The 27,447-nt window shown below is 37.8% G+C and overlaps 1 protein-coding gene across 2 annotated transcripts in view; it reads left to right on the forward strand.

Moving 5' to 3' along the window:
* Positions 1 to 495: 495 nt before the first annotated feature.
* SYT1 (synaptotagmin 1) overlaps positions 496 to 27,447 on the forward strand; it is a 192,943-nt gene continuing 165,991 nt past the window's right edge. For both annotated transcript variants that reach the window (XM_068560579.1, XM_068560580.1), the window contains exon 1: positions 496 to 661. In XM_068560579.1, the coding sequence (XP_068416680.1) occupies positions 496 to 661 (166 nt within the window). The remainder of the gene's footprint in view (positions 662 to 27,447) is intronic.

Raw genomic sequence — 27,447 nt, forward strand, 5'->3', positions numbered from 1 at the left:
ATTCTTTACAACCATTTTAAAATTTACTAACATTTTGAATGTGCTATCATTTATAATTTATCAACACTTCCAATATAAATATTTGGTCTCTCCTTTTTGAAAACGCAAAACATTTAGAGTATAGAGCAGGTATGTTGTCAGCAATTGTTTCATGGACATTTCAGTAGGATATGGGTTAAAAAGTTAAATCTATATAGCAAATAATTGCCTGTATAACTAATAGATTTGACAGTTTCATTTTATTGTTAGGAGAAAATGCTTTCAATAACTATGTCTGGTCTTACCTTCTGGGGAAGAACCTTCTCTGTGGTTCCATAAATATTTCATGAACCAACATAAAGTAATATGCTAATGACAGGCTATTTACCCAGTGAGCAGGTGTGCCCTCTGATGTTTTTTCACCTCTAGAATAGCTCTGATGTGGGGTCAGTTAAACCATTTTGAGTTGTTCTTTTTTTTTGCTTCCCTCCCCTCACAGTTTCACCTGAACCTAAAATGGTGAGTGAGAGTCATCATGAGGCCCTGGCAGCCCCGCCAATCACCACTGCAGCAACTGTTCTACCAAATAATGCCACAGAGTCAGCCAGTCCTGGGGAAGGAAAAGAGGATGGCTTTTCTAAGCTGAAGGAGAAGTTTATGAATGAGTTGCATAAAATTCCATGTGAGTATTGTATATTGTTGCTTGCGTAAAAATAAATGGTTGAAAATCAGCGTACCCATCGGGAGAAAAAGAATTCCTCTTAACCTAAGTGTACATTTGATTTTTTATTATTGGAATGGTAGTGTTCCAAAAATAAAATGGAATATTCTTGGAAATGGAATATTCTTCTTAAGGATTTAAATATACTTAATACATGAAAATCCAATTTATAAAAAAAACTATCTTGTGTTTAATGTAGGTGGGCTCTTTTTTAAATCTTCTTCAATGTCTCTTTCTCCAGAGAATGTTAACGTTTATGTGTTGTGTATTTTAGATTTGTATTTATGAAATCCTTCCACTGTAAAGCTTATTCCTAAGCAATAGCTAAAATGTACTTTCCCATTATTACGAGTTTGGTTTTCTTTCACTCATCTGTCAATATTTCAAAAGCTTTTGCACACTTTTTAACATTTTCTTTGTTGTCATTGGGAAAGAAACAATAACCTGGACCTAAGTTTATTTGTGTGGGTATAGCACTAAGTCCAACCAGCGCCATTTAATTTAAATCATAAACTACAGGTTGGTCTTTTTTCTTCAGAGATGAACATTTACTATGCACCAGACACTTCTCTAGGTTCTGGGAAAGTAAGTTTTGGCCCTCACAAAGCTTATATTCTAGTGGGGGAAAAGAAATAATCAGTAAGGAGGCAAATGTATATGATACATCATGGAATGGTAAATAATATAAGGAAACAGGAGGAGAGTAAGTGGGAAAGGGAAGGGGGTAGAGGGTAAAAGGTCATTATTTTTTAGGATTATCTGAGCTAATTTCCTCTGTAAGGAAACCTGGAGAAAGTAGGGGAGAAAGTTCTAAAATCTGTGATATACAAAGGCCCTTAGGCAAGAATCTGCCTGGAATAGCAAGGAGCTCAGTGTGCCTTCGGTAGAATAACACAAGGTAGAGGATAGCAGAAGACAAACCTGAGGCCCTGTTATATGGAGCCTAGTGAATTGTTCTAAGGAACCTGGGTTTTACTCTGAGTGAAATAAAATGCCTTCGCAACATTCTGAGCAGAGGTATCCTATGATCTGCCGTAGGTTTTTCTTAAAAATCACTCTTGAAAATGTGCTTGTGTTGAAAATGTGCTTAGAGGGGCAAGGACAGAAGATAAAGCAGGCTGTTGCAATCATCTAGATGAGAGATTTACCAAAGTTATAAGAGTTATTCTATGAGGACATTGAGAAACTAAACGAAAGCTACAGGGAATCGTTTTCTTATCCTCCCAGGAATTAACAACTTGTTCATCTGTTTGTCCACCTTTAACAAATCCAAGTGCATCTGAGAGACACTCTTAGCTCAGTTGTCAGTAATTTCCATTCCCAGCATGAATCTCCATAACCCAGGGAAGATGGAGATGGTCCAACAGAGCGATCCCTAGGATGGGAAACACAGGCTCTCAGGTTCTCTTCCTTGCTCTGCTGCTGAGCTGATGGACTGATTTGGGTATCTTTTGATATGACTTTGAAGTCATAACTACAGGGCAAAAACCAAATGCATCTGTCATGGGGGCAAACTCTCACTTGAATATTTTATCGAAATGCTTGCTCTAAAAGAAATGTGTTAGAGGGAAGCAGAGAAAGAAAAGAACAACACCAAATCAAACGCATATTCTGCCTTGTCTTCAACACCCTTTCCTTCTCTGGAAGAGTAAACAATATGAGAAGCAATGGCAATGTTGATAACAGTGAGATTTAATGTTCCCTGTGTATCCACACACCCATTCTCTCATCTCCTTTAGGCCTTCACCCAATAGCATCTTCTTAATTAGGACTTCCCCAACCATGTTACTTAAAATTCTAACCCATTTACCCCACCCAGTCTTTGCCAGCATTTCCTGCCCTCTCCCTTGCTTTATTTCTCACTGTATTACTTAGCACCATCCGAAATGCTATGTATTTTATTATCTGTTTTTCAATTGCTCTGGCTCTCTCCAAAATAATGTAACCTCTATGAGGGCAAGAAGTTGGGTCTGTTCTATGCATAGTTTCATCCCTGGTGATCCTTAATATATACGGGGCACTCAATATCTATTTGTTGAGTGAATTAATGAATGAATCAATGTTGATTTAACTTACATGCTGAGCCCCCCACTCTTAGATTTTGAGGCCTTAAGATGCTGAAAATTTAAAGCATATGAAAAAATTTTAAGATAAACAACAACGCCCTACTGTATGGCATAGGGAACTATATTCAATACCCTGTGATAAACCATAATGGAAAGGAATATGGAAAAGAATGTATAAATATGTATGACTGAATCACTTTGCTGTAGAGTAGAAATTAACACAACATTGTAAATCAACTACAATAAATTTTTAAAATTTAATTTCTAACACCAAAGAAAGCATCATTTCAATGCTTGACTGTGTCATTCACATTGAAAAAACAAGTTGTTTCCATATTTATAGTCATAACTCCATCTTTTAGCCTTCTCCACTTAGTGGCAGCTATTACTTTATACTTTCTTCCCTGTGCATCAGCAGGAAAAGAATCAGCTGGGAAAAAATATCTATGCAACTCTCCCTTCATTTTTTTTCTTTCCCTTGGCTAATCTTATTTCATTCCTTCTTCCCAAGCCACTATCCCATTCCTGTGTTTCTTTCTTGGGCACTGGGAATTAGCCCAGGAAATCAGCCTTCCTCCATGGAGATTTGCTTTTGACCAGCAACCTAAAATAATAGAATGTCAGAGGATCTAGGTAACACCTCTAGAAATATTATGTTGCTGGCTCTCTCCTTGATTTAATGGGAAGAAACAACTGAAATACCTAAAATTTTTAAACGGTTTGGTAAATAAGTTTAGAAAAACTAAATCATAAATACAGCCATGCAGGTTTATGATAAACATTGTAACTGCGAATTTTACACTTTCATTTTAATCCATCACAATTTTTACTGCCCGTGTAATTGAAATTTCTAATGGGATTTATACACAGGGAGCAACCCTCAACAGAAATGAAACAGATCCCTAAATCAAATTCCTTTAGGAGCATATGTTATATAAAGGTTATCACTTCTGACTTGGCATAATACGGTGATGCTAATGACAGGTAACAAATTAGAATATTAATTGATTTCCGTCTCTGAACTAAATCTTGGCTCTCTGGCAGATGTGTTTTTTGCAAAATTGATAGCAAACAGCTTTAGTCTGTCACTTGAAATTCCCACTTGTGAAAAGAGAGGTATCACAATGGCAAGGAGTGTGCATGTCATTAGTTGGGTAATCTGCAGAGTCCAGCACAGAGCATATTCAAACCAAATTGCCTGATGATATCATCCACAACACTATGGGGTGTCAAATAAAAAAAGGAAAAGGAAATGGTAAATGCTGAGCATTTTAATCTTTCAATTCATTCTGCACACTGTTATCTAAATGAAGCAGACAAGGTTTTTCAGAATGTTTCTTTATTTTGCAACTTTGATTTTAATATGACTAGGGCCATGGTTGGTTTGTAAAGCATGAACTCGTGTCATCCAAATAGCTGTGATTAAGGTTTTGATATTCATGAGCTTCTTGAAGTCAAGTGCAACTTTCCTGAAGCACAGCAGAAAACCAAATAGCCAGAACTTGACTCTGAGTCTAGAATAAGAGCAAGTGGGCTAAGGGTAGTTATGTAATTTGTGCAGAAATACTATTGGATAGACAGTTTAACACAGGGATTAAAAACACAAGCTTTGGTTACAGACTACATGGGTTCAAATCTTAGCTCTGCCACATCCTAGCTCTGTGACCTCGGGAATTATTTCATCTTTCTGTGCTTCAGTTTCTGCTGGTATAAAATGGGGATTAAAAATAATATCTCCATCATCCAGTAGTTGGGTAAAGGCATCAATGCATAGGAAGGGCTTAAGAGTGTCTGGCACAGAGTAAACATCCTATAAGTGTTAGCTATTATTAGAGTCTAGTTGTCATTTTTATCAAGTCTATTTCTCTTTCAGAAAAGCCCTCTATTCAGGTCAGACACCCAAACTGAGAAAATTCCAGAAACTTTGCAGCCAAATATTCAAGTATTGCCTTCTTTAAACACATTCCAAGGATGCCTGTTCTAGGAAAGACAGATTCCTTCTTGGTGTTTCCTCTTCCCATCATCTCTAATTTTCTTTTTTTCCTTTGTAATTTCATTTTCTTACTCCCTCATTCCTTTTAGCCTACAGGTATGCTCAAAAAAGTCCACATATTTGCAAGTGCATAGTGAAATTCTATGCATCGTAGGTGATTCAGAAATGTCAGTTTCCTTCTTTCATGCTCTAAGATTTTCTTCTTCCCTTACCTCCTCCATCACCCACCATTCTCACTTCCTCCTTCATATCTACATCAAACTGATTGGAAACCATAACCTAGATCCTGACATCTATTTCTTCAACTTCCATTAACAACTCAGCTTCTTCTGCTCTGATCTGCATCGTCAAGTACTATTAAAAGGGTCACCAGGTACTTCCTTTTGCACAATTATGAGGGTGATTGTCAACCTTCATTTAGTCAGATATTTCTGTGTTGTCATTATGACCAGCGGTCATCATCTGAAAAATCTTGATTTCCAGGAGTCTACTCTCATTTCCTCCTCTTCCTTCCCTCCCTCCTTATTCTCATTCATTGACTGGTCCTCCCTTTTCATTACCTTTCCTTCCCTGAAGTGGTAGATGTCATGGTTTCCAGGGTTCCATTTTTAATCCTGTTGCAGTCTTATTCTCCATGCTTTCCCTGGGCCATCTCATTCCCCTGGCTATTCAGGTAAGAAATTTCACTATTATCCTTGTCTCCCTGAGCTATTGCACCTCCAATTCCACACCTGCATTCATTTAAGTCCTGTGAAATCTCCTCCTAAAAAACCTCTCAAAACCAGCCAGCACTTTGCTTTTCTCTCTTCCTGGATTCCCTTACCCAATTAACCCTGACAGGTTCTTTTTTCTTTTTTCTTTTTTTTTAATCACTCAACCAGTTAAGATGTTACCATTTAGATGAGAAGTTCCCTCATTTCCCAAAGCAGAATTGTTTGAGTCATCCTCCAGCCTTCAAAGCTCTTCATTAAAATCTTTGTCTTGGTTACCTTGTTTTGTTTGGTTATATCTGTCTTTCTCACTGAAATGTAAACTCCTCAGAGGCAGGGACAATTTCTTACATGCATTCATATCCCCCATACTTTGAAAGTATCTGCTACCATGCTAGAAACTAAACTATAGGTATTGCCATATTACAAATATTAACATTACACCAAATACTGTGGTTCTTGTGCCATGCTTGCAGAAACTATGATCTAGAAAGCAACAGTTTTCAAACATTTTAGCCAAGGATCCCTTTGTTCAAATAAAATATTATACAGAAACCTCTGTACAGCAAGTCAGAGCTGCCTTGGTGAGTAAAGGCATCTTCCTCACTCACGCTCCCAAGGTTTATTAGCAGCTACAAAGACACCTGGCTGTATGGAACACAGTTTGAAGGCAGTGGCCTCAACAAGTGGTAGATATATCAGTGTTACCCCTCACAGCAATAACCAGTGAAACTCAACATCCTGTAGTGATATAATTGGTTAAATATGGCATAAGCAAATATTCATCCATGAGGAAAAATGCAGTCCAGTAACTTTGTTTTCCCTCATGGGGCTGCAGAATGAATATAATGCTACTGCCATATGTTAGTGTCAAGAACACAATGTTAATTCAAGAAGATAATTTCAAGAAACGTAGGAAGAGAACCCTTAGGAACATACAGTAATACACAGCATGTGAAGAACAATAATTATTGTAACGACTGCCAACGTTCATTGAGCACTTAGCATGGAAGCAAGGGCTGTGCATTCTGTGAAATCAACCTCCATTCTGCCCTGTAAAATCTCTACTAGGTGTGAATAATTATTATTCCCATTTTACAGATAAGAAAGCTGAAGCCTAGTAAGGCACACATGGTGCAGATTGTAGGTGCAGGGCTGTGTCAGGAAAATTTTTGCCATTTTTTGCCTTCACAATATGTCACAAAGACTGCAAATCACCTCCACTGTTGCTTATCTCCACTGACTTGAAACTCTTAGGGCTCTATGTGCCTGTTCAGAGATACTGGTTGGTATTTGATGTTCATCTCTTGTTATTTGTTTTACTAACTGAATACTTGGAATACAAGTTTAGTACTAAATCAGAGTTTCTCCTTGGCTTGAAAGGCAAGTGTTTGTTTATTCACTTTATGTTTCTGCATTTCTTTTATTGGACTCACTCTAACACTGTCATGTGAATAAATAATCCATTGCTACCTAAGTACTAAGAGTTAGATTCTGTTGCATTGTATAGATGAACTCCTCAAATATCATCCACTGACTCAGCTTCAGCTCTCATCTGTTGACTCAGTACTTCTCACACTTCAGAAAAGCACTGGCTGAAATGTTAAGTGAAATTATTCATTGTTAACCTCTACTAAATTGAAATATCTATGAGAAAAAAGTTACAATGTTGATGAGTGCTATTTTCAGAGCAAGTGCTTTGCAATATTGAGTGACTTCATCAGTGCAATGCTGAAGGAATCTATTTGGAACAAGGACACTTAGAGATAAGGGTTGCTGTTCACAGCACGATGTAGTGATTCATGCTTACACTCAATAAACGGTTTAGTTTAGTTTAGTTATATCATTTTTCAAGTTTAACTCTGATTCAAAATGTAGGAAATGCATATGTGTATATGTAAGTACAATGTGAATTCAATGTGTGTGTATTAAGAGTTACCATGAAAAAGTTAATCCTAGGGCAGAAAGTCAGTTTGGTTCTTAAAATTTTGAGTTGGCACTGCCCCCTACAGGATATTATGAATATTCGTTGGGCCGTTTTTATTGTGCTGAAAAATGGGCATGAGGGGCAGCTACTGGCATTTAGAGGCCCTGGGCCCGGGAACCTACACATCTTCCAACACGTGAGACAGTTTCGCATAATGAAAAACTGTTCCACATTCTGCACAAATTTCACAATCTCCCTGGGATGTGCATATAGAAGGAACCCCTGTTTATAATTATCTGAACCTAGAATGACTTGACATACAATGTGAAAGTGTTTTTTGCGTGGCTCTGATATAAACTGAATATTCTAGCTTTTATTCTAATGTTTTCCTAACCTCTGAACTTTCACTTGCTCCTGACTTTTTGCAAATCTTCTGTCTTATTTCTCTAATTCCAAACATCCCTTTGAGCAGTTGCAAGCATTTGATTACTTCATCGTGTCTTCTAGTAAAGTTCTGTCTGAAGATTTTTACAGTGAACTGTGAATTATTTCATTACAAATTACTTTATTATTTCTCCTCTATTATAGTTAGCACATTTTATTGATTTGTAAAATTTATGTGGGTATGTTGTATTATCTATTATTTACTCTGAGTAAAAGGATTGTTATAAAATACTCGTTATACTACTGATTTTAAAGAGCAAGTGTGTAATCTGACTCTATCAACATCCTGTATTCAATGTATAAACCTAACAAAATTATATGCTACTGATGCTGTATTTCAGGAAGGTTGTTTAAATGTGTCCTTGAATTTTGTTTCCCTCTTGGAAGCCTATTATGCAGAAAATTCCCCCAAGAAATTCATGCCTTTAAAATTAACTAATGTTGTGAGATTTTATAAGCCTCCAAAGCGTAGGTAATACAGAGTAACAGTAAGCACCTTAAGCCACCAAGTGAAGTTAAGATCTCAGCGAAGTTTCTAGACCTTATTTAGCTATATTCCATTAGCATTTCAAAGATATTAAGTAAACACACCTAAGAAAAATAAGGGGAGTGAACAATATTTTGGACATAGATTAAAAATAGCTCAGGAATCACCTTGCTGAAATACTGTACCAATAGATAAATACATTTAAAAATAATTTTAAACATCTATTTCTCACCACATAGCAGTTGCATGTCAAAATACAGGCTACATTTTCACTAAGGGAAGTGTGACTATAAATGCAAATCTATAAAGAAAATGGCAAAAGGAAAGAAGCTGAGAGACTGCTTTTTCTCCTATTCTAATGACTATGTAGATCTTTTATTGCACTGCTGACCTGTCAGGTTTGTGCCAGTTTCTATTAAATTACATAAAGAATTTAGAAGCGGAAACCAGAGGGAAATTATGCCATGCGCCATTATCTTTTTAGCACTCGGCTTTATTTTTCTTTGTTTTGATTTCCATTTCTGAGAATACTGGAATAAAGAGATTTGAACTTGTTATCTTCTCAGTCCACATGCCTCCTCAGTCTGCCTTTTAAGTGAACTTAGATAACTTTGAAATAAAGATTAAGAAGATATTGGCCCATTTAAAAGTTTCCTCACCAAGCAACACTCTCATTGAAACCACTGTCCTGGAGGAATCTCAAAATCACTTCAACCCTCTGCCTTTTTCTCTTTCAAGCTTTTTACATACATACAAGTTTTTTTAAAAGGCAACAGTAAGCTACAAATAATAGAAATATATCTGACTAACAATTATGCCATTTATGGAAAGGAGTGTGTACCTGTCCACAAAAACTTAGAAAAGAGCCAGGATCTCATGGTAATAAACTTGATAGAGTTACATGGTTCAATGCCTTGAAAGTAAAATTTTATTGCAATAATTTTTCTTCATAAGGATTTGGATCAGATTCTTTAAAATCAGTAAACTATTGCAGTAGATTAAAAACACTGCTGTTATATAAATATTACCCCCTAAATTCTTCTGTACACTTCAGTAGCCTTAAGTTTTAAGACTTTGACCATAATTCTAAATTAGTCACTCAGAGGCTCTGGCCCAGTATTAGTTATTAACCCGCAGTAGGGGAGCATTGTTTGCTACAATAAAAGGCCAGAGGGTGAGCTCTGGAGTTGTTCTGCCTTGGTTCAAAGTCCCAATTCTGCCATTACTACTACATGACCTTGGGCAAATCATTTAATCTCTCTGTAAAATGAGGATAATAATAGTACTTACCTCTGGGAAGGTGTGAGAAGTAAAGTATTAATATACATAAAGTGCTTTAAACATTGTCTGGAATATAACATGGGCCATGTTCAAAATTCGTAAACTCCTAATGCCTATTTATATAGCTCCTACTGTGTGCTAGGCTGTGTATGCCATGCTTAGGAACTAAACTAAAGCACATCATTTTAACTTGTTTCTGGCTTCAATAGCATTACAGGCTCAGAATTTTTCTACCAGAAGGACCTCTAAATTAAACTGTCTTAGCAAGACATCAACAGTATTGTAAGATATGATACGGTTTTTGCATACATTCCAGTCTCATCGGCAATTATTCACCCTCACACAGTTTGTTTCGTCAATACAGAGACTCTTAGAGTTACTGAATTTATTATCCACATCGTCCCATGCTTCCAGGTCTTTACACAAACTCTCTCCTCTGCCTGAAATTGCTTGCTGGCCACTGCTTCTCTAGCTGGACTACTTTTAGTTATGCCTAAGAACTCAACTCTTTTATAAAGGTCTTCCTTTCCTCATGCTACCAATCCCATAATCTAATATTCATCAGCAATTCTCCCTCTGTAATAAGTCTGTGCTTTACATATGTTCATAATGTTTACTTTCTATTTTATTTTTGTGTTTTCTCTCTTAATATGAACCAGTCTACATGAGATCAGAACACTGTCTTTTCATCTTTGTGTCTCCAACCTCAGCGCAAAACTTGGCTCATAGTAGGCAGAATTATTATTCTCCTTTAGCTCAAAAGATCCTACGTAATTATATTAACAAGAAAAGGACTTCCAATCATAGATACAGAGGACAGATTGGCAGAAGCCAGAGGCAGGCGGTGGGGTGGGGAAAATGGGTGAAGGGGGTCAAAAGGTACAAACTTCCAGTTATAAAATCGATCAGTCATGACAGACGGATGGGGAAGTAAGTTACAGCATGGTGACTACAGTTAATAACACTGTATTGTATATTTGAAAGTTGCTAAGAGAGGAGATCTTAAAAGTTCTCATCGCAAGGAAAAAACATTTCTAACTGTGTGTAGTGATGGATGGTAACTAGACTTATTGGGGTGATCATTTCACAACGTATACAAGTATTGAATCATTATGTTGTACACCTGAAACTAATATAATGTTATATGTCAATTATATATCTATTTAAAAAAGGGCTTCCAAAGGGGTATCACTGGAAAGGGGTAATAATAATAATCAAAGGTGAAATTCAACATTATGCTGGACTAAAGATGGGCCACCCTCCAGATCCCTTTTGCTTTCCCCTCAACCACTCAGCCCTTCACAATCATCTTTTCTCGCCTTTGATTTTTCTCTCCCTTTGCTCAGCCTTTGTCATCTGCTGTTTTGCTTTCTTTCCTCCTTGCCTGTGTTGTATCAGAATGTTAGGAACTGTCTGATTCTCTCTGGCCTGGTGGCAGCCCCGTCTGGTTCATCACTGAGATACAAACAGCCACCCAACTGGTCCTCAGAGTACACAGTTCTCCCCGCAAGTATTTTTATTCAAGTGGAGACCTGGGACTTAATACTAGTTTCATGTTTTAGTTTTTAAAATAATGCATGGTCCTGCAATGCCCAGGAAACAAGATGAGCTCATTTCTCTTAACGATTGCTGAGCCACATAGCCCGGTTTCCTGTGCGTTCACCGGGAGAGTTCAAAGGTATCGCTAAGTGTTGTGTTACAGCAGCTTTTCCCACACTGGGTACTTTTGTGAGGTTTTCTCTGCTGACTAGCTGTTTATAGGAAACTTGTATGAGTCTCCCTGTTTCACTTATCAGCCACACAAAGCACAGCCCTTTGGTCTTTTGGGGACTGTTGCTGCTGATAAGGCCACAACGGTGGACATCATTTGAAGTGGTGCTTCAAAATGGCCTTGCCAGCCATCTTCTGCCCACACTAATTGGAACTGTTGCATGTCACCTCACCTTTCCACAGCTGCTGTCATCCATCCACCTGTCTTTTCCATACCTGTTAATGTGGCTCTGATGTGATTTACCTGGCTGTCTTCCAAGTCCTCATCAGCGGAGACTCTGTTTTGCTATTTTGCATTCCGTAGCCTTCACCTCTAACAGCAACGCTACTGATGTGAAAGCCCAGGTACTCTGGTAAGAGTTCGAGTTTGATGATCTTTCTAAAAGTTGAGCACCACGTGATTTCACCAGTGCTTCAATTACTGGAAAACGGATCATTTCCCGAAGTCAGTTCTGCTGCTTTTATCCTCCATTGGAGCTCAATGCACCTTTGCTTCTATCTGGATTCCCTGATTTGGCCATTCATTCCGCCCGGGACAGTGGACCTGTCTGTACAGACACCCAGTGCCATGTGCCTCAGACACCCAGTGCCATGTACCTTACCCTTACTGATACTCTCTTCTCCCTAGGTTCCTGACACTTTAATCCTCTTTCTTTTTGAGTGTTCTTTTTCTCTTTGCCTCCTTCAATCACTAACAGATAGGTACTTTCCAAGGATCTGCCTTTGGCATTCATCTACTGCTATGATTTCTTCATAATTTCAGGACTTTCAATATTCTCTTTATGTAAATCATACTCTAAACTCAATCCCCAGTCTTGATGTCTTTACTGAGCTCGCCCCTTCTGTTAAATTAACCTCATTAAGGAATGATTTACATACAGTAAGATGCACCCACTGCAAATGTACAGCTCTGTGCATTTTGAAAAGTATATGAAATGTAATCACCCCTCAAAAAAATGCCTCTAGTCCCTTTCCAGAAACTCCTGCCCTGGTTCTAGGTGATAATTGATCTGCTTTCTGTCACTATAAATTATTTTTGAGTGTTCAAGCATTTCATAAAAATGAAACTATGCACTGTGTAGTCTTTTGCATCTGGCTTCTTTCACTGAGGCTAATGTTTTTGAGATTCATCCATGTTCTTTTATATACCAGTAATTCATTTCTTTTTATTGCTCGGTATTCCATTGTATAGATATCCACAATTTGCTTATCTATTAATGAAAGTTTAGGTTGTTTTCAGTTTGGAACTCATAAGATAAAGCTGCTGTAAATATTCTTGTGCAAGTCTTTGAGTTGAAATATGTTTATGTTTTCTCTTGGGGAGTACCTAGATGTGGAACTGCTGAGTAGTAGTATAGAATTTATTTTTCTTTATGTAAAAAAAAAAATTGTCAAACTTTTCCTAAAATGACTGTGGTATTTACATCCCATCAGTGATGTATGAGAGTTCTAGTTGCCCTGTGCCCTTGCCAACACTTGGCATTGTTGGTCTTTTTAATTTTAGCCATTGTATTACAGGTATCGAGTATATCATTGTAATTTTAATGTGCATTTCCAATGGTAACTCAAAATGGATTGTAGATCTAAACATAAAAATTAAAATTGTAAAACTTCTAGAAAACATGGCAGATAATTCAATGGTCTTGATACAGGCAAAGTTCTTTTTTCCCAGCTTTAGTGAAATATAATCGATAATATAACATTGTATAAATTTAAACTGTACAATGTGTTGATTTTATACAAAATGATTACCACCATAGCATTAGCTAATACTTCAATCTCATCATATAATTACCATTTCTTTTTTGAGCTGAGAACATTCAAGATCTACTCTTAGCAAATTTCAAGTGTATAATACAGTATTATTAGCTATAATCACCATGCTGTACATTAGATCCTCAGAACTTGTTTATCTTATAACTGGAAGTTTGTACCCTTTGGCCAATAACTCCCCATTTCCCCTACCCAGCAATAGTCTGCCTAAAAGGACACCAAAACCATTAACAATAAAAGAAAAAGTTGACAAATTAAACTTCTTCAAAAGTAAAGACTGCTTTTTGAAATGCAGCATTAAGAAAATAATGCAGGGGGCTTCCCTGGTGGTGCAGTGGTTAAGAATCTGCCTGCGAATGCAGGGGACACAGGTTCGAGCCCTGGGCTGGGAAGATCCCACATGCCGTGGAGCAACTAAGCCCGTGCACCACAACTACTGAGCCTGCGCTCTAGAGCCCATGGGCCACAACTACTGAAACCCGCGCGCCTAGAGCCTGTGCTCCGCAACAAGAGAAGCCACCGCAATGAGAAGTCCGTGCCACCGCAACAAAGAGTAGCCCCCGCTCACCGCAACTAGAGAAAGCCCACGTGCAGCAAGAAAGACCCAGCGAAGCCATAAATTTATTTATTTATTTATTTTTTAAAAAAAGAAGGAAAATAAAAAGGCAAATCATAGACTGAGAGAGAGTATCTGCAATACATATATTTGACAAAGATGCTGTTTCTGGAATATACTTTTTTTTAAACTCTTACAAACCAATACAAAAATGAGCAAAGATTTGAACAGATATTCAGTCAAAGAAGATATACATGACCAATAAATTCATGTAAGGATCAACTGCATGATCATTTACATTCAACATTTTTAGTCATTAGGGAAGTGCAAATTAAAACTACAATGAATTTCATTTTTAAAGCTCTCTTTAAGATCCATTCATCTGTATATGCCATTTGCATATTTTACTAAATTGAAATTTAGTATATCCCAACTAAACTCACCTCCTTTTCCCCCCCAAGAAATACACACACACCTCTACCCTGAAGCTCAAAACCCTAGCGTCATCTTTGATTCTTCCCACTTTTTGTCCCCATTGTCCAACCAGGTAACAAGTCCTACTGCCTCAATCTCTGCCTTCTCTCCTCTCTATTCTCACTGCCACTTCTCTATTTGGGCCATCCATCTTATTACAGTTATTAGGACCTCCTAAGAGATTTTCCCATAATCATCTTCCCCTGTTGGCCAATCCATTGTACATAAATCTTCCAGCTGTTTCTTCCTAGAGCTCTGAACACACCAGTCCTTTACTCAGAAACCTTTAGTACTTTCCCCCTTAGCTGATTTTTGAACTCCTTTATCTGCCATCCAAGACCCTCTGTAGTCTAGCCCCAACCTACTTTCCCAACCTCATTCCAACTTCTTTGAACTGAACTATTCACTGTTCCCCAGAGACATGCCTCCATTTCCTGCCTTTGTACCTCAGTCCATGGTGTTCCTACATTTGAAGTGCCATTACCCCCATCTCTGCATATCCAAGCCTTCCTAACCTAAATGATAAGGCTCAATTCAAATGCCAGCTCTTCCGTCTTGCTCCTCCTGAATAACCATATTACTCTTTCAATATACTTATCTTCTACCATGTAGTATTATGCTCATATCTTATCTTCCTTACTAGATTTTAAGTTCTTAGAAGATAGCCTCAGACTTTGACCCATTTTTTCATATTTTAGACTACATGCTATGTGCCTTACAAAGGATAGGCAGTCAATAAATGTGTATGGCGTGGATGAATTGCTTGGTTGTAGAATACAAAATAGAGTAAGTTATCATTCCTATAATCTAGTAGGAGAGATAAGATATGCATAGAGACAGTAACAGTGTAAGACAGTAGAAATGTGTAGAGGAGTCATCAAAGATGAGCCTGGAAATGTAATTTGGAATTAGGTTAGAGAGGGCCATCAATATCAGGCTAAGGAGTTTAGACTTTATTAAATCGTTAAAGAGGAGCCAGGAACCATTCAAGATATTTAAACATGGAAGTAACATAATTATAGTTTTGCTTTAGGAACATCAATCTGACAGCAGTGTGTGGGCAGGAGAGATTACAAGGGGAGAGCCTGGAGAGATGGACCAGGCAGGAAGGAGGCAACTGAAGGAACAGTAGAGATAATGAAAGTATAAATTGATGTGGAAAGGAAGGCACAGATGTTCAGACTCTGTGAACATGCAGTTGACAGACACTGCAACTGGATCTGAGGGTGTGTAGGAAAAAATATATATATATAATTCCAGAGTGTCTGGGTGATCATTCCCCAGTGATGCCCTGTAGGGAATGGGGAATGCAAGGGAGAGTTCAGCATTGGAAATTGAGGTTTGGGGAGTTGACCACATATAAATTTGGGTTGTGAAAGTGGATAGTTGTCATAAGTAAGAATGTGTGGGATGGGGGCGGGGGGAGTCAATGATAAATTCTTAAAATATAAAAGTCATGGATGAGTAGTGAAATTGATGGCGGGATAAATGAGCTGTCAGAGAGTAGTGGGTAAAGCAGAAGTGCAGAGTGTCATAGAAGCTAAGTAAAAATTTTCTGAGAAACAGTAGCCAATTTGATTCAAAAGAAATGTATTGAATGTACTGCTTGAAATTTGGGAAAACAAAAATGACTAAAGCATGCAATCTACCCTTACCATGTTTTCAATATAGTGGGGGAGAGGGAGCAGATACCATCGTCATCATCATTACCAGTATTTTTGAGTGATTAGTACAGGACCTCACCTATGTATTAAATTATTATTTGACCAGTTATTCCTCATAACAACCTTGTTGGGTATGTATTTATGATTTTAATTTTATAAAGGAGTAAAGCATCTCAAAGATATTAAGCAAAATGTACTCTGGTACAGGGCATAATGAAATAAGTATTAAAGAAGGGTGCAAGTAAGCAAAGCACAAAGGAAGGAGAAATGGTATAGGAGCAACAGAAGGAGTTAGTAAAGAAAGAGGTGCCTTTTGAATTAGGCCTTGAAAGAGAGGATTTATACAACCAAAGAACTGGACAGAAAGCCATTTCATACTGAACAACATGAGTCGTGAGTGCCGTCACAGAGTTTGATGGTTAACAGTTTGGTTTGGTGTGACTGAATTGTAGGACACAATTGAAATGATGTTGATGCAAATCATGTGACCCCATTTTTGAGACTATTTAATGCTTGGCTAAATAGGTCATACTTTATCCTGCAAACCATAAACCTTTATGGGATTTTAAAAAACAGAGTGTGGGTCCAACTAATTTTTTTTTTCTTTCTTGATGATCAGAAGAAATAATAACAGATATAAACATCCAGGCATGGCAAATGCTGCAAATAGATCATGGAAGCTTATGCTTGAGAAAAGGCCAGTGGATGTAGAGCTCTTTGTTGACCTTGGAAAGCCTCGTTTCATTAGAGAGCTGGCATCAGACGCTGGCTTGCAGGGTGTGAGGTGAGGAGTTAAGAAGTGAGAAAGAGGAGTGAGAAAGTGAAAGCAGTGAGTGTGAACTGTTCTCTCCCATCATGGGACAAACAGAATGACGGCTGCACTTAGCAGGATGAAGGGGAACTGGATAAGTGCTGAGGCAGGGAATAGAATGAGATGAAATGACAGAGACGGTCATTACCATAGGCAAAGTGAACTCTTTCCTGGCTCCTTCTGAATGCCACCACATATCCACACCCCATCACACATCTCTCCTAATTTTTTTGCAACACAAGTTACTTGTAAACCTGGGACAGAAAAGTTGGTGACAGTCTACTGAGAGCTTCAGTGTTAGAAACTCTTCCCAATACATTCAAATGACTAATTCACTGGGATTATAAAGTGTTGCTGAGACCACATACCAATATGTTTGCACTATTTTTCCTACTACATTGATCAGAGTCTCCCTTCCCCTGTTCTTTCCATAAACCTCATGCTATGGCACTTGCCAATGTTGTTCTTATGTGAGAGCTAATTGTCTTATTCTTCCAGGTTAGTCTAAAATTTTTTTTGGTGGGGGGAGGCAGAAAAGGACATTCTCATATATATTGCTCCTGTAGATACTAAATAATTACTTATTGAATTAATTTTGGAGTCTGTGTTTCACTATTATAAATACATGCAAAGAATTGGTTTGCAGAGAGAGATATTAGTTTCCTACTGCTGCATGAAAGCTTACAACAAACTCAGTAGCTAAAAACAATACACATTTATTATCCCACAGTTTACGTGGGTCAAGAATGCAGGCACAGTTTAACTGAGTCCTCTGCTCAGGGTCTCACAAGATTGCAATCTATGTGTCACCTGGACTCTGGAAGAGAGACTCAGGCCCCTCTTCCAAGCTCCTTCAGATTTTTGGCAAGAGTTCATTTCTTGCAGTTGTAGGACTGAGACTCTCAGTTCCCAGAGGCACCCTTTCATAGGCTGTCTGCTTCTTCGAGGCAAGTGGAAGAACATCTCACTCACCTCAGGAAGGGTCTAGTCTCTCTTGAAGGGCTTTCAACTGATTAAGTCAAACACACTCAGGAAAATCTTGCTTTTGATTAATTCAAAATCAACTGACTTAGGATCTTCATTGCATTGGCAAATCCCTTCACCCTTGCCATATGTAGTAACATCATATCACAGGTCTTGCTCACAGTCAAGAAAAGGGAATTCTACAGGATGTGCACAAAAAGAGTGCTAAGAGGAATTCAGGACGTCTTGGGAGCCATCTCAGAATTCTGCCCGCACATATATGGAAGGGGAAACAGAGCATTAGGAGAGAGCAAAATAATTTTTCTTTAATGAAAAAGCAATAGATATTTCCTTTTCTCTAGTATCTATTTGTACTATGCACATTTAATTTTTTTTTTTTTAACAAAATTAAGAGGATTTGAACTGGAAAGCATCATTCATTCTCATTTTATTCATTTCTTCTTTGGTGGCGGGGTGGGGGGAGCAGATTCCATTATCACCACTAATACATATTTTCACAGGGTTAGCAGCAGCAGAGTTAAAGTGCTGAGATGTTTCAGTGCAGATTCTTTGGTATCTGAGCAATATTAAAGGGAGTGTGAAAGCTAAAGCAGTTTGCTGTTCAGAACTCTCAGTCTCGCAAATTTTTCAAAGGTTATATTTTGGTAATGATAATGAGTTCACATCAACAGGTTTCATAACGTCTATGAAATGAAGGATAGGGAGAATTAGTAACCAAGGTCATGCAACTACTAAGTAGCAACAGAGGATTCAAACCTAAGCCTGGCTTTTAACTTGAGCCAAATCCAAATCCATCCAGGTTCTTAACTCTTGCAAGATGCTCTCTCTTCCCAAAACACTCATAATAAGACCTTGTGTTGTATGTAATAAGTAACTTGTATATGAGGGTGCTCATATACATCCTCCCAAAATTCATATGCTGACACCTAATTCCAATGTGGTGGTATGTGTAGGTGGTCCTTTAGGATGTAATTAGGCCATGAGGGTGGAGCCTTCGTGAATAAGATTAGTGCCCTTATAAAAGAGATCCCAGAGATCTCCCTTGCTCTTTCTGCCATGTGAGGATACAGTGAAAAGACAGCTGTTTATAAACCAGGAAGTGGGCTCTCACCACACACACAGAATCTGCTGGTGCCCTGATCTTGCTTCCAGAACTGTGACAAATTTCTGTTTATTAGTTACCTAGTCTATGACATTTTTGTTATGGCAACCTGAATGGACTAAGACAGGTTATTTGCCACTTTTCCCCTTGTCTCCAAAATTTGAAGACAATCAGTTTCCTATTTCTTCATTTTTCCATGACATTTTTCTCTTTTCAGCTTGTTAAATGGAATTTTGTAAATTACTCAAGTATAACCACATGCTTGCTCACATTTCAGTAACAAGCACAACATCAGGCAGTGGGCACTTTTTTCACACTGATGCAACTGTTCTGGTAAATTAAGATAAGAAACTTGTTAAATCCTTCTTGTGTCTCTATTTATTAAAAATATTCTAAAACAAAATCAGTGCAGCAAGAATGCATTGGAGGACCTTACTCAGGAGCAAGGATTGCAGATATTGGAGATGCAGTGCAGAAAATTTCATCCCTCTTCCCCATTTCCAAACTCAGCAATCATGAAGCTTTGTGAGCGCCAAGCAGGAGATCTCTGAAGTTAAGCCCATCCCAGAATGGCATGCGTTGTTGCTTCTAATGATTGACTTTACTTGAAGTATTAATTATCAAAAGTCTACTCTCTAAAAGTGCTATGTGTCCTTATCTCAGAAAGGGAAAGCAAAGTTAACAGGGCCATCAAAGAGTGGGAGGAAAGGCAATTTTACAGATTTAGTTAGCATGGAAAAGGAAGAGGGGAGGGGAAGAAAATGGGGGCAGGGAGTAAAGTTACACCTAATAAAGCTTAAGAATCTAGTATAGCTTTTATGATGTGAAAGCATGATGCTATATCATGCTCTATCATAAAGTAAAAAGAATTAGTTATCCATTTACCCAGTTCCACAGTGGACTCTAATACCACATTTTCAAATGTGTTAGAACAATTGATCAATTCATTTCAACTCCATTCTCTGCAATTTGAAGTACTGCGGTGAAGGCTTTCATACTGATAATTACCAGTGTTCTCTGCTCTTTTCCAGGCCTAAAATTAAGGTGCCTTTGTTAATACCTTCATCACTATCATTGGCTTTGCACATTGCTGCCCCCTTATTATTTTTACAATTTGCTAAAGCTTTTTTTTCTGTTTGGTAACCTTGATCCTCAAGAACTTTCCGCCTGATTTCCTTTACACAGTCCTTTAGCAATTTTTTCTCTCTTCATAGAAATTCTCATTTCCTATATACTAATGCAGAAAACACTAATATTTGATCATAAAACTAAAGGGATCTGTACTAACCTTTCCCCCCAAGTTTTCACATATTTCACTCTAATTCTTGTTGGGCTTCTAATTTTACTTTGAAAAGATTTTTTTCTAAACTGAGATTTCTCTCTTTAGTTTCTTGTCTTACATGGCAAAAATGGAAAAAGCACTTTAAAAGTTATTCTAAAACTTAGTCTGTGAAGTAGGTGGCAGTCTTAGCAAGGAAATGTAATTCCTGGAAATTGTTTCCAGTGAGTGATAGCTGTTGTAACTGCGAAATCTAGTGTAAGCAATGAGTTTTTTCACCAAAGGAATGACTCAAATTGTTATATCTCTGTGTAGAAGCCATGCTTTAAAAAAATACCACTTTCTCGTTACTTGGAAACTCAAATATAAATAAATAACCTTTAACCTTCCTTTGATTTCTTAAGTAGAACACTATATTTTTGTGCAGAGTTTTATAAGAGGTCATGTTTATGGGAAGAAAAATATAGCTGCAAAAAAATGGTGGTAAAAAGAAGAAAATAATTCTGAAAATGATAATAAGCTTTTGCAATTTTGTTAATTCTTACCAAGATTAAGACAAACTTTTCTGAGGAATAACTTAGGAGAAAACCTCGAACTAGTCTCTAGTTTCACTAAAGGTGGTATTTTATAGAAACTATGCAAAAACTTAGTAGACTATAGATTCTGGAGACCAGAAGACATATAACTGGTCAATCCCAAAAGATAAGGATCCTGTTGAGAGTAGTGGGTACAATAGATGTTTTAGAACATGGCAATTGTTTTAAGCATGAAAATTAAAGGTGGAATGAAAATCAAAGATGATTAAAACTTTAGGCCTAGGGAAAGTTGAGAGAATGAGGGAGCAATGATTAAAAACTGGAAATTTTGAGCATGTATTTCATAATGGGAAATGGGAATGAGACCATAAAAATGAATAGAGCCCAGTCATCGATGGCCTTGAATTCCAAGCATCACTGGGGACCACTGAAGTATTTTGAGCAGAGAAGTAACCTGGCCAGAGCTTGTGCCATATCCTCTAGGCTTGTGTTTTGGAATGAACTGGGGAAGGGAGAGGCTGAAGAATGGGAATCGATTAAGAGGTGATCCAAGTATTCTAGGCAGGAGGTAATAAGAGCCTGACTTGACTAGTAGAACTAGAAATTCAGAGAAGGAAATACATGTAAAAGGTATTATCCCCTTTTCCAATCTGGTACTTATTTTTGGCCCCATTCTCTGGTTCATGTTGGCGGTCATTCCCTCATCAGTTCTAAATGTGTGAATTCTGCACATCCTTCATGATACCATCATAATGAGGCCATTCCAATTCGTCTATACTTTCTTCTATTATTTCTCTGAATTTATTTTTTTTACTTTTGTCTCTGAAGCAATTATTATTAATTCTATCTTTCATCATAGTCACCTCTGTTGACCTCTTATCTCACCTACTGTGAGCTCCTAGAAGACTGAGATGATGCTTTAGTTTCGGTCTATCACCCTTATCCAGCCCAGTGGCTAGAAAGTAAGGGTTCAGTATAAGGGTGACAGTATTTGCTGGGGGCGTTACGTGGATAAAGTGCAGAACTAGCAATATACACTTGCTGGAAAGTCAAAGAATAACAGCAAGAGTTTCAAAGAAGGGATTTTTTTTTAATTTAAAAATTTTAAATCTGTCCCTAATTCCAAGTGTCATTAGAGATAAGGCAAAGTAAAGATAATTGAATATAGTGATTATTTATCACCTGTGAACTTCCAGAGTATAGTTTTTATAGAGAAGGTATTAAGACTTCAGGAAAGGTGTTCCAAAGTCAAGGGCTATCAGGCCTCTTTGCATAGCTATAAACCAAATGCATTCTCATTTCTTCCATTTACCAGTACTTTTGGTTCACTGTTGTTAAAAAGATATCAGAAGTTGCAAACCAGCAACTTATGAGGTGCAACTTATGGAATAGAAATGCTTTTTCACATAGATAGCCTTTACAATGTTGTCTTTAAACATTCTTGGCATAAACAGTACATACTACTGCTGAGATATAGAGGGTATAATGAAACATAGCACAAAGTCAAGGACTCACAACTCTTTGCTATGAGAGAAACAATTTATGAAGCATTATTAAGGACAGTGGGGTTATTGCCATCTCACTAGCAAATGGACAAAATAAGATCATATATTCCCTTCACACATGGCAGATTGTTTTGCAACCACCTACACGTTGGCAGTTGATCACTCAGTATTGAATGAGTGCCTGGTGTGTGCTCAATGACCTTCAAGAATGCACAGCAATGGCAGTGGGGGAGAGTCACAACACAATAGATGCTTAGCGCACATAGACATAGATACTCAAAAGGCTCACAGTCATACAAGGCAAAAAACACACATTCAAAGAGTTGGAGAACACTTTCCAGGGCAGGGGATCAAAAAAAGCACGGGAAACTATAGTTAAAAGCATGAATTTGCACTGAAAGTGCACACAATAGAAAAGTACTAAGAACCATCTTGTAGGATGAAAATATTCCTCTTGAGAAAGTACATTTTGAGTTGGGATTTCAGAAAATGAAGGTCAATAAAGATCTTATTGGTTAAAAAAAAATAGCAAAAAGTAGTCAGACTGGTTGAATCAATTTTTTAAAGTTCACTGAGGCTAAACCCATTTGACCCAGTTAGTATCACAGGACACTTTAATCCCATTCAGGATGCCCCTCGTTGTAGCAAGTGAAGTAGTCACATGAAAAGGATGGTGCAAGACTAATGACATTTCTGTGAAAATACTCAAAGTAAAGTCTCCATTGATGGAGAATAGCATTTTTAATAATGAGAGGAGTGAGATAGATGGAGAGTACAGCAAGATTAGATTTCTTAAAAAGTATGTTATGAAGAAACAAGGACTCAGTAGAGGGAGAACATCGATTGGGCAGTTGATGGAGAACCTCCATTGCACCTAACTTTCTTAAAAGGGGAAAACATACATACTGGGAAAAGAAAAATTATTTGAATAAGAATGTGAAAGCCAGAGACTTCTCTTGTCTTCTTGCTTAGAAATCATCATAGGAATTCGGGTATGAAATATCAAAGGCATGGAGAAGAATGGTGTTTGTAAAAATGAAGAAGTCTGGAGTCTCAAAAATGCCAAAATGGGTGGCAAAAAAAAAGATAGAGAAGGCAAAACTAACCTGAGAATAAAACTAGAAGAATGATGAAGTGATGATATGTTTAGCAAAATGCAAAAACTGAACAGCAGCTCAGGTTGGGTACAGACAGGCAAGACGGGCTTGGTTCTGGAACATTTCTGGTTTCAGATATTGCTGAAACAAACACCTTTGGGTCAGAAGTTGAAGTCAGCTGGAGACCCTTGGCATATAGGAAATCATAGTTGAGAGTTAGCCTCAAGAACAAGGTAGTTAATGGGATCAAATCTAACATAAAAATGATTGTACAAAAAAAAAATCTGTGAATCTACTGAGAATTCATGAAATCAATTCTGTTTTCAGAGGTAGAAGATACTTGACAGAAAAAACTGATTTCATTTTATGTATATATTTTATGTATTGTCCATCTCTCAAGCATGTTCCCTGGAGCTATGTGACTTTTCCAGGCTCACAGGTGTTGAAGGGTGACAACTCTGCAACTTACCCCCTATTGTCCTCATGTTTTCCCAAAAGTCTTCCATCCAAAGGGTCAGAAGTGTGGATGGTGAGAAGACAAAGCCATCTAGAGGAGACAGATCCTAAGGGACATATGCAACTATAATGAGGGACTTGGTGCTTAATCAGATAGATGGAAAAAGATCAAAGGTCAATTATTTAGGCAAACGCCCAGCAAAACACTGAGCAAAGCTAAGTGGTAAGTATTTCCAGGAAGGAGGAGGTGTTAGCAGGAGCGGAACCAGAGGGATGATCTCGCTCTTCTGGATGGACCAACAAGAGAAGATTAGGTCCCCAACCCTGGAAAAACTGGAGTTTAAGACTTTTCATCACAACAGCAGTTTAGAAGAATAAAACCCCATTACAGAAATTGAACTAGAATGTTAAATATTAAGGTTTTGAAGGCCAGACTCTGGAAGTGGATCTCCAAATCAGAATAAGGCTAATAGATAGCTGGAATTCCTTAAAGCCCCCAAACAAGAAACCGGTGAGGGTCTGAACCATCTAATAGTAAAAATAGTTCCCATTAATTTAGTAATTATTAAGTGCTTTACCTGAATCATCTTATTTAATCCTTATACAATCCTATAATACAGGTATTATTATTTCCATTTTAGAAAGACTAACTTGCTCAAAATTTTGCAGCTAGTATGTAGCCAGGAGGATACAAAATCCATACGTGTGTGACAAAGAGAGACCACTGCCTGGGTAAAAGGAGGATTCAGAACAAGAATGAACTTGTTATAACAACACTCCTCCTAGAAGTCCTTCCAGGAAAGAAAAGGCCATTGCTGAGTATGTCTGCCTTTCAGGATAAGTTACCTCCCAGTATGAGAGCTCTTAGCTCCTGTTCTCACAAACTCTTCATCAATTAATAAAATCCCAGTATGTAAACATAGTCCTACTACTGCCATCAAGGACTCCTCTGGAATACTCAAGGTGAAGCCCTCTTATATATCTATATATCAACTCCCTTGAGTCATTTAAAATATTTTAAATTTGAGAGCAATTCTCATGCACAACTGTGATATATCTCTGGAGATGTCTATATTGCTGCAGTATAGATAGTTTCTAATAAAAAATTTATGAATGAAATGTACAAGTCAGTGACTTAGGGTAATACAACTTGGGTCATTCCATCATAATAGCCCAAAGCTAGAAGAGTCTTCACACAATGAAATGGGTGATCAGCATTCTTTTGGTGAAACCCAACGCTAATTTGTATACATGATGAGTGATTTTTTTTGGTTCTTGGAACTAACAAATACCCACCTACCCTGGCTCCCACATAACTGTGTCCTCAAGCTCAAATGATGTCATCAGAACTCAGTTTCTCTCTTTTCAACCTTTAGCATGGATTTCTTCAATTTTTACTTCCCTCCTAGGACGACATTGTCCACATGGCATCTGCCCAGCAGCTCACGGCTAACATTCAGCCAGTGTAGCAACACTCAGTATAAGTGACTTTTTCACTCATTCAACAAATATCAATACATGTTGAGTGCTTACTATGTACCAGCATTGCTCTAAATGTAGAGATACGTCAGTGAAGAAGAGAGAAAAATCTTTGCCCTTGTGTTACCTTTTCTAGATCTACTATTTGTAAGAATAGTTCCAGGTCTAACTACCTTAACATCATGTGCCCATCCATGCCGCAATCATTATGCTCTGGGGGAATGGAATGTTCTCATTCACCAGACCTACGACTTAAACCCGTGCTTAAAGAGGGGAAGACAGGATCAGTAACCTTCAAATCACCTTAAGACTAAAAAAGAAGAATTGGGGTGCTTTTACCAAACAACAAATGTAAACCTAGGAGGAAAATTTTTCAATTAAAACTCCAAAATCCAAATTCAGGGAGTTTAGATGAAGAAATCTCCCCTGAAAAACAAGTAGAACTTGCTCAGATAAAATTTTTGAGTCAAATTAAGCTTCCAGAATCATCCAGTCTAGACGCCAACTCGTTTAGTCCATGAACACTGAGAGGAAAATAATCTTCCAATGAAAAGTAAATGGGGTAGAGTCGCACTTCCATGGATAATAGCTATCTGCAGTCATTGTCTGAATATAAGTTTTATTTATATAGAGAATTTCAACATCCACCAAGTGAATAGCTATGGGCTATGGGTCCTTCCTTCTTGCCACAGACGGTGGAAGTTATGTTCAATTTTGTCTCACCCCAGGTGAGGAGAGCTCAAGCTATTAGTGATTGAGACCTCAGGCTTCATAATTTATAAAATTTATTTTGCTCTTCTGTGTCATGGAAGAAAAACTGCCCCCTGTGCTTTGGGAAAATTGATTCAAAATTTGATTGTCTAATATACTGACTCCAGATAACTGGATAGTAACTGATAAGATAAAACTTCATTAGGAAATACTTATTTTTGCCAACAATAGTGTTATGGTAGTTGTACTTGTTTATTTTTTCTTAACATGCTAGGTGATAGGCAGATAATAGGTGTGTGTATTTGAAAAGCAAAGTTATTAGACACTTATGACATAGTTAAGAATGTTGATTTTTGCAGCTGAACTGCCTAAGTTAACATCATGACGCCGCCAACATTAAGCTACTAAATGATCTTGAGCAAGAAACTTCTCTGAAACAGTTTTTCAGAGTATGAGAGTAATAGCACATTATAAGATTGCTGTACATATTAAAGATATTAACATACATCAAAACTCGGCACAACAGCTGATATATAGTTAACATTCAGTAATTTTCGTCATCATTATCCTCATCATACTCAGGATGCTTTTTCCTGCAAGTAACAGGATTCTCATCTTAAGCTGATATAGGTGTCGTCAGTACTGATTGTCCCTCCTTAGGGGCACTGGTATAGTTTCACTTCCTCACCTTATTGTAGGTGAAGCTGTGTCACTAGTTCTGGGAGGTTAGGTTGTGGGTGAAAGTCACGTGTGCCTCTTCTGGGCTAGAACATTTGATTCAGATGTGAGAACATCCAGAACTCTTCCTTCTGGAACCAAAACCAGCAATTTTGGAGATGTACTTGCTTCATCAATCCACATCTTTGAGTGACTACCATAAGCAGAAGCCCCTGCTGATGCACAAAGACCTCTAGCATGAATGAGAAATAAGCCTTTGTTGTTTTAAGTCCCTGAGGTTTGGACTGTTTGTTACTGCTGCATAATCAAACATATCCTGACTGATGCAAGCAACTTACACAATGACGCATTTAAGTGTCTCATATAAAATAAAGTCTTGGGGTAGGCAGTTCCAGAGCTAGTTTACAGCCAGGAACTCTGAGTTTCCTTTGACCGTCTCTGCATAATTGCAAGATGGCTGTGGCAGCTCCAGACGCCAGACATATCAATATAACAATCCAATCCAGAAGGAGATGGTGGGGAGAAAGGCAAAACGGGTCTTTTCCCCTCAGTGCTACCTCTTTTATCAGGGAAAACATTTTTCCCAGTAGTCTCCCGCAGATTTCCCTTAAATAGTATTGGCAGTACTGGCTCTTATGTCCAACTCTAGACCAATTAGTGACCAAAAAAAAAAGGAATTACAAAACTGATTTAATTCAATCGTAATTCATCCCATAAATCTGGGGAAGGGGCCTGCTATTCTTGAGTATACTAATCCCTGCATGATACCTAAACAAAATTGGTATTCCTTAGCAGAGAGTGAGAAAGAAGAATGGTTATTTGTCTAAGCAACCAAGAGTATCTTTCCCAAGAGCAATGGCCTTTTACAAGACTCCTTGTAAAACTGAAAGAGGACTTTTTAAAATGACTTTCTAAAATGACCTACTTACAGTCAAGGCAGTTGTCCCAGGAGAGGATTTCAAGT

This window comes from Eschrichtius robustus, chromosome 13, assembly GCF_028021215.1.
Source record: "Eschrichtius robustus isolate mEscRob2 chromosome 13, mEscRob2.pri, whole genome shotgun sequence".
In the NCBI taxonomy this organism is placed as follows: domain Eukaryota; kingdom Metazoa; phylum Chordata; class Mammalia; order Artiodactyla; family Eschrichtiidae; genus Eschrichtius; species Eschrichtius robustus.